The 12949-nt window shown below is 40.0% G+C and overlaps 1 protein-coding gene across 1 annotated transcript; it reads right to left on the bottom strand.

Annotated features, from left to right (window-relative positions):
- Positions 1-5853: 5853 nt before the first annotated feature.
- Positions 5854-12460, bottom strand: LOC116086439 (resistin-like alpha). Its single transcript, XM_031364710.1, has 4 exons — positions 12351-12460; positions 7190-7335; positions 6665-6745; positions 5854-6127 (listed from the first exon to the last, which is right to left on the bottom strand). The coding sequence occupies exons 1-4, from the start codon at positions 12368-12370 to the stop codon at positions 6000-6002; spliced, it is 375 nt and encodes a 124-aa protein (XP_031220570.1). The 5' UTR covers positions 12371-12460; the 3' UTR covers positions 5854-5999.
- Positions 12461-12949: the final 489 nt, after the last annotated feature.

Genomic DNA, 12949 nt, shown 5'->3' with positions numbered 1-12949 from the left:
GTCACTGCTAAGTCCCTGCGTCACTTACTTGCTTAACACTTAATTATTTTTTGTTTGGAACTCTGTAATTTTTTTTTATTTTTTGGTTTGTCTTGGATTTGCTTTTCAGGACAAGATTTCTTTATATAGCCCTGGCTATCCTGGAATTAGCTCTATAGACCAGACTTAGCCTCCAACTCCCAGAGATCTGCCTGTCTCTGCTTCCTCAGGGCTGGATAGGATTCAAGGTGTGTGCCACTATCACAAGGTTTGCAATTCTTTAATTTTTATACCCAGGAATTTTGTAGGTTTTTACATGCAGGAAGATGAAGTATACTAAGATCTTATGACATGTGAGAGATGTGGCTTTATTTTGCTATCTGGAAGAAAGGCAACAGGATAGAAGTCACCATGATGAATTCTATTTTGGATACTTGAGTAAGAAAGTCTATATGTATGTTAAAATATTAGAAATAAATTATTTCCATTTTTCCATGAGTGCCTACACTTTGTCAGTCTTACTGCACATGACTTGGAGTTCACTGTCCCAGTTGCTGAGCTCCATAAAAGTATGGTATTTTTCCTTCCTGTCTAAGCCTGTGCCCTGGGAAGGCCTTGGGCACTGGCTCTGCACCCAGTCCTGGAACACGCAGAGGAAGAATAACTCCCAGGTACTGTAACATGCCCAGGATCATAGGTGAGGAGGCCACAACATCTGCCCCAATATCTGGAGTAACTGGGACCCCTGGGATCCAGGAACACAGGAACCCCTGCCCAGCCAGTGGCACAGCCTGAGCCTGTGCACTGAACCAACCTTGGACACTGGGTCAGCACCCAATCCTACAACATGCAGAGGGAGCCTGATTCTCAGGTACACTGAAAAGCCCCGGATCACAGGATCACAGATCAACTCCTAGGAGATTGGACATACCCAAGAACACTGGAGCTCTGAAACACTCAAGATCACAGCTGAGGCCACAATATCTTTCCCAACATCCAGGGTAACTGGGACCCCCACAGGATCCAGGGAGACACAAACCCTCAAGCAGACAGAGGCACAGGTTCCTTCCAGCTTGCACCTATGCCTGGAGCAAACCCAGGACTCTGGCTCCCCACCAAGAGAAAGCTTGATGCCCAGAAGCTCTGAAACAACAGGATCTCAGGAGCTTGGTCACAGCAGGATTTCAGGATCCTAGAGGCAGCTTGACTCCCAAGAGCCCTGATACACACAGGATGTCAGGATCACAGGATTCCAATAATCACAAGATCACAGAGACAGCTAGCTAGACTCTGAGGAGTTCTGACATAACCATAATCACAGGAGGGAAAGGCTCCAGTCAGAAACAGCAGAGGCAGGTAGCATTAGAGATAACCAGATGACAAAAGGCAAGCACAAGAATATAAGCAACAGAAACCAAGGCTGCTTGGCATCATCAGAACCCAGTACCCCCACAGCAGCAAGTCCTGGATAACCAATCACACTGGAAAAGCAAGAACTGGATTTAAAATCACATGATGATGATAAAGGACTTTAAGAAGAACATAAGTAACTCATAAAGAAATATAGGAGAACCCAGGTAAATAGCTAGAACCCCTTAAAGAGGAAACACAAAAATCCCTTAGGAGTTAGAGAAAAGACCTATGGAGCTGAGGGATTTGCAACCCCTTAGGACAAACAACAATATGAACTAATTAGTATTCTCAGAGCTCCCAGGTCTCAATCACCAACCAAGGACTGCACATGGTGGGTCTGATTGTTCTGGCAGCATGTATATAATAGAGGATTGTAAATTTGATCATCAATAGGAGGAGAGGACCTCGGCCCTGTGAAGGTTCTGTGCCCCAGTGTAGGGGAATGCCAGGGCCAATAAGTGAGAGAGAGTGGGGTGGCAGGCATGGAGAGGGGGGAGGCAACAGGGGTTTATTCTTGTTGTTTTTGCTTGTTTGTTTTTTGGAGGGGAAACTGGGAAAGGAGAAATTTACATGTAAATAAAGAAAATATCTAAAAAAAATAAAAAATAAAAAAATTAAAAAAAAAAGAATTATAGGAAAACACAAACAGGTGAAGGAATTGAACAAAACCATCCAGGATCTAAAATTGAAGTAGAAACACTAAAGAAAACACAAAGGGAAACAACCCTGGAGATAGAAAGCCTAGAAAGAGATCAGAAGTTCTAGACGCAAACATTGGCAACAGAATACAAGAGATAGAAGAAAGAATCTCAGGTGCAGAAGATACCATAGAAAATATTGACACAACAGTCAAAGAAAATGCAAAATGCAAAGAACTCCTAACTGAAAACATCAGGAAATTCAGGACACAATGAGAAGACAAAAAGTAAGGATAATAGGTATAGAACAGAGCGAAGATTTCCATCTTAAAGAGCCAGTAAATATCTTCAACAAAATTATAGAAGAAAATTTACCTAACCTAAAGAAAGAGGTGCCCATGAACATACAAGAAGCCTACAGAACTCCAAATTGATTGGACCAGAAAAGAAATTCCTCAGGCTGGCGAGATGGCTCAGCGGGTAAGAGCACTGACTGCTCTTCTGAAGGTCCAGAGTTCAGATCCCAGCAACCACATGGTGGCTCACAACCACCCATAATGAGATCGGAGCCCTCTTCTGGTACATCTGAAGACAGCTGCAGAAAATTACACCAGAGTGAGCAGGGCCGGAGCCAGTGAGGAGTCAGAGGTCCTGAGATCAACAGCAGCCACACACATGGTGGCTCACACTCATCTGTACAGCTACAGTGTACTCATACACATAAAAATGAAATAAAATAAATCTTTAAAAAAGAAAAGAAAAGAAATTCCTCCTGTCACATAATAATCAAAACACCAAATGCACAAAACAAAGAAAGAACATTGAAATCAGTAAGGGGGAAAAAGTTCAAGTAACATACAATGGCAGACTGATCAGAATTACACCAAACTTCTCAGCAGAGACTATGAAAGCTAGAAGATCCTGGTCAGATGTCATACAGACCATAAGAGAACACAAATGCCAGCCCAGGCTACTATACCCAGCAAATCTCTCAATTATCATAGATGGAGAAACCAAGATATTCCATGAGAAAAACAAATTTACACAATATCTTTCCACAAATCCAGTCCTAAAAGGATAATAGATGGAAAACACCAACACAAGGAGGGAAACTATATCCTAGAAAAAGCAAGAAAGTCATCTTCTTTCAACAAACCCAAAAGAAGATAGCCATACAAACATAATTCCACCTCTAACAACAAAAGACGAAGAAACAATCACTTTCCCTTAATATCTCTTAACACCAAGGGACTCAATTCCCCTATAAAAAGACAAAGACAAACAGACTGAATATGTAAACAGGGCCAAGAATTTTGCTGCATACAGGAAACACACCTCAGCGACAAAGACAGACACTACCTCAGAGTATAAGGCTGGAAAACAATTCTCCAAGCAAATGGTCCTAAAAAACAAGCTGGAGTAGCCATTCTAATATCGAATAAAATCAACTTTCAACCAAAAGTTAGCAAAAATGATAGGGAAGGACACTTCATACTTGTCAAATAAAAAAAAATCTTCCAAAACAAATTCTCAGTTCTGAACATCTATGCTAAAATTCAAGGGCACCCACATTCAAAAAAGAAACTTTACTGAAGCTCAAAGCACACATTGTATCTCATACAATAATAGTGGGAGACTTTAACACCCCACTCTCATCAATGGACAGATTATAGAAATAGAAACTAAAAAGAGATACAGTGAAACTAACAGAAGTTATGGACCAAATGGGTTTAACAGATAACTATAGAAGATTTCATCCTAAAACAAAAGAATATACCTTCTTCTCAGCACCGTATAGTACCTTCTTCAAAACTGACCATATAATTGGTCACAAAAGAGCTCTCAACAAATACAAGAAGATTGAAGTAATCCCGTGCATCCTATCATATCACCAGGAACTAAAGCTGGTCTTCAATAACAACAAAAACAACAGAAAACTCACATATACATGGACGCTGCACAACGCTCCTTGGTCAAGGAAGAAATAAAGAAAAATTAAAGACTTTTTAGAAATTAATGAAAATGAAGGTATAACATGCCCAAACTTATGGGTCACAATCAAAGCAGTGGTAAGAGGAAAACTACTAGCTCTGAGTACCTCTAAAAAGAAACTGGAGAGAGCATACACTAGCAGTTTGACAGCACATCTGAAAGCTCTAGAACAAAAAGAAGTAAATACATGATGGGCAATGGTGGCACACACCTTTAATCCCAGCACTTGGGAGGCAGAGGCAGAGGCAGACAGATTTCTGAGTTCGAGACCAGCCTGGTCTATAGAGTGAGTTCCAGGACAGCCAGGACTATACAGAGAAACCCTGTCTCGAAACAAAACAAAACAAAACAAAACAAAACAAACAAAACAAAACTTAAGCTGTATTACAGAACAATAGTGATAAAAAACTGTATGGTATTGGCACAGAGACAAGCATGTAGATCAATGGAATAGAATTGAAGACCCAGAAATGAACCCACACACCTATGGTCACTTGATCTTTGACAAAGGAGCTAAAACCATTCAGTGGAAAAATGACTGTGGAGAAAGCACTTTCAACAAATGGTGCTGGCTCAATTGGCAGTCAGCATATAGAAGAATGCACATTGATCCCTTACCCGGTTTCCCCTCTCTTGGAAACACCCTATCTCCCCTTGCTTCTATGAGGGTGTTCCCCTACCCACATACCCACTCCCACCTCCCTGTCCTCAATTGCCCTTACCTTGGGGCATCTATCTAGCTTCAATAGGACCAAGGTTCTCCTTGATGACAAGGCCATCATCTGGTACATATGTAGCAGGAGACATGTGTACTTCTTGGCTGGAGAGATAGCTCAGTGGTTAAGAGCACTGACTGCTCTTCCAGAGGTCCTGCGTTCAATTCCCAGCAACCACATGGTGGCTCTCACAACTATTCTTGATGGGTTCAGATGCCTTCTTCTGGGGTGTCTGAAGACAGCTACAGCAAGTAAGTGGGGACGGAGCAAGAAGAAAAAGTGTCTGAAGACAGTTACAGTGTACTTACATAAAATAAATAAATACATCTTTAAAAATAACCCAGACACTATTGTAGATGCCAAGAAATACATGTTGAGAGGAGGGTGATATAGCGAGGCTGATATAGCTGTTTCCTGAGAGGCTTTGCCAGAGCTTCACAAATACAGAGTTGGATGCTCACAGCCAACCACTGGACTGAGCACAGGATCCCCAATGGAGGAGTTAGAGAAAGGACTGACGGAGCTGAAGGTGTTTGCAATCCAATAGGAAGAACAACCAACCAGACCCTCAAGTTCTCCCAGAGACTAAACCATCAACCAAGGAGTACACATGGCTTCAGCTGCATATGCAGCAGAGGATAACCTTGTCAGGCATCAGTGGGAGAAGAGGGCCTTGGTCCTGTGAATGCTTGATGCCCCAATGTAGGGGAATACTAGGGCAAGGAGGCTGGAGTGGGTGGGTGGTTGGAGGAACACCCTCATAGAAGCAGGGGGAGGGATGATGGGATAGGGAGTTTCTGGGGCGGAAACTGGGAAAGAGGATAACATTTGAAATGTAAATAAAAAATACCCAATCAATCAATCAATCAATCAATCTTTAAAAAGTTTTAAAAGTATGGTATTTTCTTTAGTATATTTCATGTCAAATAATGTACTCAATGCCTTCTGTTTGTGAGGAATAGAAGTGGAGGGTCAGCCTGTTTTCCTATTCTCCCTATGTTCCTTAACCATGCATCTCACATACCTTACTATGATGTAAGCTGTGATACTGAAAATGATTTTTGTCAAGAAATATCTCAAGGTAGGATTAGTAACATTGAAGACATAAACACAGATACATGCAAATTTGTCTTTATTTTTCAAGAAGCAGGGTCAATGGGCAATATGAACACGTCAAAGGCACATGAGCCAGATCTCCAAGTTGAGATTGAAGTTTTGTTAGATTCATCATATCAACGCTGGGTTCTCCGCCTCTTCATTCTTAGGACAGTTGGCAGCAGCGGGCAGTGGTCCAGTCGATGAGTAAGCACAGGCAGCTGCAAGTATTTTCATTCTGGATCTCCCAAGATCCACAGGCAAAGCCACAAGCACATCCAGTAGCAGTCATCCCTGCATAGTTATGTGAAAGACAGATGTCAGAGCCCTTGGATTGTAAGGTATGGAAGGTCCCTAACTGTTCCTTCTTAGAAAGCACATGAGTTGATCTATTTTGCAGAGCATAAAGCTAGACAAATTTCACAGTTCTCTTCAAGCAAACCAAATGCAAAAGTTACTTAAACTGGAGGATTTAGAAGATGGAGTTTTACTGTGTTTCATTAATAGCAAATTAACCCCTGTTTTGCCTCTGCCTGCCCACAATATAAGGAAAAAGATTAGGAAAGAAATGAAGACCATATCCATTACCAGACACTTGAGGGACAGGAAGAGCCAGCATAAAGGAAGAAGTGACATGGCAGGCAGAAACCAGAAGTCCCTCAGTAGTATCCTTGGGGGACTGAAGATCAAGAAGGGGTGCCTGCACAGCTGGAACTATAGCTCAACTCCATGTCAGTACAAACTTGAGTTAGGAGAAGGTGGTATTAGGAGATTGGTGGGGGAGGACACAGGAGCACTACAGTCACAAATTCTCCTTGAGAAATTACTCACCAGCTGGGCAGGAGGCCCATCTGTTCATAGACTTGACACTAGTGCAAGAGAGAGTCTTCTTTACAGTGGGGGCATAGTTATCTGAGTAAGAGAGAAAAGGTGATATTGCCCATGATCTGTTTCACAATTCCCTTGTAAGAACTCTTCCATCTTAGGGATGCCACTGGGTCCATAAGTAGTTCCCTTGCTAGCTTAAGATGAAGTTTCTTCATTTCTGAAGAAAAAGTAATAGTTGTACTTAACTCATAATGTGGCTGTGAAAATTAAATGAATGAACTAAAAGCTTAGTATCCCTGTTTTATGATGTTTTCATAAATTACAGGCTCTATCCCTTTTCTTCATTCTCTCAACAGCATTGAGTTCTTATCCAAGCTTTCAAAAGGGTAGGGTGCTGAAAGAAGGCCTGGTCAGGAAGGCAGGGATAAAGAGGACTAAGAGCTTAGACCAGTATACAAGGGATTTTACGATTTATGTACTGTCAGCATCAGCAAGGATTAAGCTATGAGCTTTTCTATTCATTCATACCTCGATTGGCGAGAAGCTCCTTGACCTTTTTCTCCACGATAATCTCTAAGGTCCCATCAGTATTCACTGGGACCATCAGCTGCTGAAGGCAGATGCAGATGAGAAGGGAAAAAATTGTAGTCTTCATACTGTTGAAAGTCAAGGTCCTGGGACAGGAGGGAAAGGGCAGAGAAGATGAGATCACTGAACTCTGGGGTGGCTGTGAGGGAAAGAACATATTCTGAGGAGAGCAGGGAGAGAGCAACAGAAGTAACTGTACTATAACGATTCTAGATATTTAGAGAAGAAGAGAGGGTCCCACAGAGCTGCTGACTCACCAGAATCTCAGGAAAGGTTCCAGGACCTGGCCAGAGATGCTTTTATACACCATGGGATTGCTGACCTAGGTACCCTTAGGATATACAAACACACCCCAGTGGAGTAAGCACTTTCAGTATATTTTGACCGCCTACATGTATTGTTTAACAATTTCTTGTGAATTATGATACTAGGCCAAAGTAGAAGAGGTGTGGTTCAAGAGACTTGAAGAAGTAAACCCCCTTCATCTGTCTGGAAAAGCTCTAACTTACAAGATTCACTTCCCCAACTCTAACCTGCTGAACTGCCAAGTAGTGCCCCTTGGTCACATGAAGGAACCTAGAAAGTTTTGCAGAGAACTGTATAGATACAGCATCAAGGAATTGCAATATATTCTGGATGATCTTTTCAGTGATGGAGCTCCATTCAAGCTGTCCCTATTCCTGAAATTAACACACACACACACAGAGAGAGAGAGAGAGAGAGAGAGAGAGAGAGAGAGAGAGAGAGAGAGAGAGATCTACATCATAAAAAATCTCATACAATGCATTGGGCACCAGAATAGAGACAAGAGAGAACCAAAGATCTTAGGAAAGAGTGACTGCATGTTTCTACTATTGGTGCTGAGACCTTTTCTCACAAGGTGTGAGGATAACTCTTGTTCTATCATTGGTTGTAGGAGCTTTACTTTGGGTGTTAAAACATGAAACCAAGGCTGAATTGACTACCTAGGGGGAAGGTCTAGTTGAGGAGTCTGTAATAGAAATCCAAGTGGAGGTGTTTTCCTCTCTATATTCTGGAATAACATGCCTGCTCCCTGAGTGGAATCTGTGGTGTGAGTTCAGAAATGCTATGAGATAGGCTAAAGATTTAGCACAATGTTTATCATCCTTGAGAGCAACAAGTAAGGGAAGAGTTTAGCAAGCTATAGTGAGGTTGCTAAAGAACTGCTATGTGTAGCAAAAGAGTACATATAATGCCAAGATACCTGGCTAGTCAGAGAGAATTTGTATAAGTGAAAAACTTCAAAGGGGAAACATATATGGCTAGTATATTTTGCACTAGCCTCTGGACTGGGGGTAAACTTGATAAAAGAGAGAATGAAATGAGTATTGGCTTGCCTGTTTCTTACAGTTGGCAAGATGGAAAAGAAAGAAGAGAGTACAAGTTAGATTTGTGCTAAAGGTTACTTCCTGGTATTCAAACGTTTGAAGACCTTGGAATAGTCAGGTAGAAAAAAGGAGACAAACAAAGGATTGGAGAAGTGATGTTCAGTGCCCAACTTATAGTTAATGTTTACAGTTTAATGCCTAGTTAATACCAAATAAGATAGGACTAAGTTCACTGGGGAGTTAAAAAACAATAAACTCAAAAAAATCTTGATTTATAAGGAGCCATAAACTGATGCAGGCTTTAGTGGCTTTTTAGAAGTTCCTTGGTGGAATGAGATCTACTTGAAATTGGAAAGGCTTTGCAGACCATCATGACTCAAGACCAGCAAATAAACTGAGTACATAAACATGTTGAAACACTCAGGAGATGAGAAAAGGCAAAAGCAAACAAGTCCTGTTCATGTTGCTAAAAAACAAATGTGGCAAGATTTGTGTTGAGCTAGAGTCCCTAGGGAAAAATTGATAAAAGGCCAGATGCTGGATTTGTGGCTTTCTGAAAGGCTTTAAAGCCTAACCAAGGATTGAGAGAAGGGAGATACAGGCTATGCCCATTGCACCCCATGCATGGGAAGGCAATGTCATTGGATGGAAACCACCAAGCTGCTCCTTTGACAAGAGTGGCCAAGGTTGCCTTCAATTGAAGGATGTAGATGACAACTGGAGACCTCCTGCCAAATTATGGTCCACTATTAAAGTACAAGTTACTTCAGGTTTGGTGGGTACTGAACCCAAAATTATATTTTTGCATTAGAGCCAGCCAAAGCAGTAGGAGCAATAGGTGGATGAATCTGGGGATAAAACAGTCTAGGTAAAAATAGCAAAGCTTGTCTTAGAGGTGGGCAGTAATCCCCCTCCCAAGAAAAAGTGTACAAAAACTTGTGCTTGGGATAGAACTTGTCCAGCTAACAAGGGGCTCTCACTGAAGTCAGGCAACCCTGAGGAATAGACAGGTGAAATTGCTAGAGCTGTAGACAGATAAATAGTCTAGCAGACCCTGGGTGTGGTACAGCCAGGCATGTGGGGTTCAGTTACCACTTGTACTGGGCTAAACTAATTTGAAATGTCCCACCAAGGCTTTGAGTATAGGAGAAATGCTCAGAGGTGTGTCATTGAGTTTCCTTAGTATAAGGAAGCCAACATGTGTATTAAGTAGTGGGATCTTTTCATGCTGTGTTTGGTCTTGCTAATACATATTTTTTTAGCATTTCCTTGACTACTGGATATCTAAACCAACTTGCATGCACTTGAAATGGACAACTGTGGATATTCATAGCTCCCAAAGTTACCTTCACAGTCTCATTCTTTGTGTTGGAATGGTGTCCTAAGTCCCTGACTGTGCTTTGCTGACAATACTCTAAATAATAGCACAGTGCTAATTTCTGGGTGATTTTACATATTGAACAAAATCTAAAACCATGCACATACTCATACAAAAAGTGGGTAGAAGAATTTACATGAGATACAAAGGCCTAACACAGCTGTAAAATTCTTGCAAGTATTATTTTCTTGTAAGACACATATGATAACTGAAAAATGTTTCCTTTTTTTTAAATCCTACAGTAGCTTGTGCCTGTAAATGTAAAAAAAAAACTTTAGGTATACTTGGGGTACCTGGGATATTGAAAGATCTCCACTTGGCCCAAGTAATCCATCCTTTGTATAGATTGTTATACCAATGGTTGTGGTATGGGATTGGCCTGAAAACATTCAATAAGATTTTGAACAGGTTAAGACTCTTACAGGACATGATAAATAGCCAGGTATTCAGGTATTCTGTTACCATTGTGGTAACAGCATTGGTGGATGAAACATATATATATATATATATATATATATATATATACACACATATATATGTATATACACATACATATATATGTATATGTATATATTATATATACATATATATGTATATGTATATATATAATGTGTATATATATATATATATATATAGAGAGAGAGAGAGAGAGAGAGAGTGACTTTCCCCATGAGAAAATAGCAGATAGACAGGAATACAAATATGACTCACTTATGTAGACACTGCTACATATAAAAATTTCCATTGAAATGAACAACAGGTAAAGCCATAATCAAAGGTCTGTTTTGTTTGTTTGTTTGTTTGTTTGTTTTTGGTTTTGTTTTCCGATACAGGGTTTCTCTGTGTAGCCCTGGCTGTCCTGGAACTCACTCTGTAGACCAGGCTGGCCTCGAACTCAGAAATCCGCCTGCCTCTGCCTCCCAAGTGCTGGGATTAAAGGCATGCGCCACCACCGCCTGGCATAATCAAAGGTCTTATCCAGTTCAGTTTTATTTACAAGTGCCACAAAAAATTGGAAGGTGTAGCCATTTTATAAACACTGGTGTATAGATATTTACTGAGACAACTAAGAAAAATTATACTTCTACCTGGCTTACAACCTTGATAGGGCTATATTAAACTTTAAAAATATTATGGGTTATTAAAGCAAAAGATAAAGAACAATAGAAGGCATCCCATAATAGGTAAAAGGGTCACTTCCATGTGTTATTAAATAAGAATTCAGAGGTGGGAACTCTGCCTCTGAGTTGTTGGCCAGAGAGGCCACTGAGATCCAACAACCACAAAGACTATTGCCATTGCTATTGTTTGTAAGAAAGAACAAGATGGTAAGACCCTGTTGCTGAAGATTCCACAAGCTTTGATTATAGGACATCAAAAAATATCGTGTTGAGATGGAGTCCCTTTTCTTACTAGTGTGGGAAGTTGCTATGCAGTCTTCTAGGAGAAAATTTTCATGAACAGCCCTATTAGGCTATGGATCCTACTTGCTCCATACTGAATGCTAGGGAGGTTAGTGGTACATCTATAGTGTGTTCATTCAATTTCACAAAGAGAGCTCACATCTTTTTTTGTCTTTATGTTAAGCCAGGACAAAAAAATCTGCAGCTCAGGAGATCATAGGCCTCAATAGGGAAGCTGTTGCTATTCTTTTGTCAAGGATATGGTATGCCTCTCAAATTGTCTTCTAAACACTTGTGCTTATGGAAGAAACTTCTTTTTGCAATGGATGCTGTATCATATAAATTCTTATTTCCTGGTGAAGCTCCTAAGAACAAGTTGTTTGTTGATTGTTATTTTGATATAGTGGGCCAGCACTTACCTGTACACATTGGCCATAATACCTGAGCAATTATATGTGGAAAGTTTTATATGTAAGGGCATGGTTATTAAATATGTAAAATATAATATACATAAAAGAAGGAAAAATGACAAGACACATTTTAATAAGTTCTTCACCTATCACTATAAATATGACTAAGAACAGTAATAACCATGCCACAGCCTCAACATTATGATGAATTGGAAGTTCCAAACAATTTAATATATACCACTTTAATTAAGAGTCACTCAACATTTCTGAACATGGGCAGAGTGTATCTAGTCCTTGTGAGAATGAAATGTCCTCTAGTCCAATTCTCAATAAAGTCCTTATTCACTTTCGTACCTTGCGAGTACAACCTTTTCCTTCCACTGGCGTACTGACATTCCAAACTGTATCAGAATAGGCATTGACTTTTGCATGCAGTATCCTATGGGCTTATTAGAGCTTAAAAGGTGTTTGGCCCAGATCTAATTTAATGTCATTGCTCAAAAGATTAACTTAGGACTGAAGTCATCACATGCTTATTGATGTGAGTAATCACTTACTTACCTAAGGTCATAGATGAGCATCTTGTGGATCAGTAGCTGGTACTAGAACAAAGGTCTCTCCACTGTACTGCATTTCCTTTGTATGATGCTGTCTAACTTTTCTGAGGCAAAATTAAATATAAAAAATTAGAATAAGACATGCTATTTGCCAATTTGTGAAAATCTTCTATTTAATAAGGACATTGACCATGAAAGAATAATGTCATACATATAATTATGCTGTAATTTTTACAACAACAAAAAATAAAATAGAATGATTTTTCTTTTCTGGATGCAAGATGCCTGGAGAACAGAGAGGCTACCTATACAGCTTCAAAGGTTTTTTTTTCTTCTAAAGAAAGTTGTTTCAAAAACAAAAGTATGGTGATGGATGTTGACTCTCTTCTCTCCTGCTATGTAATTGATGTTCATTATGGAAATAAATATGAAAATGCAGGAATTATTAAAACATTCCAACATTTTTTAGCTCAATATTAAATTTTCTTTTTAGAGATAATCTCCTTTAAGCATATATGTCATGTATACTGTAATCATTGTCACAGTCCTCTTCAGTCTCTGTTATTACTATTCTTTACCATGGCAAGTCCTGGGAGGGCACTG

This window comes from Mastomys coucha, unplaced genomic scaffold, assembly GCF_008632895.1.
Source record: "Mastomys coucha isolate ucsf_1 unplaced genomic scaffold, UCSF_Mcou_1 pScaffold12, whole genome shotgun sequence".
Taxonomy (NCBI): domain Eukaryota; kingdom Metazoa; phylum Chordata; class Mammalia; order Rodentia; family Muridae; genus Mastomys; species Mastomys coucha.
This window is presented reverse-complemented; position numbering and strand designations above follow the sequence as displayed.

Bases quoted from the DNA above. Each gene is read 5' to 3' on its own strand.
- LOC116086439 (XM_031364710.1), bottom strand. From the start codon at position 12,370: ATGCTCATCTATGACCTTAG. The intron at 7,336-12,350 runs GTAAGTAAGTGA...CTCCTGTCCCAG, and splicing joins ATGCTCATCTATGACCTTAG to GACCTTGACTTTCAACAGTA. The intron at 6,128-6,664 runs GTGAGTAATTTC...ATAACTATGCAG, and splicing joins ATGGGCCTCCTGCCCAGCTG to GGATGACTGCTACTGGATGT.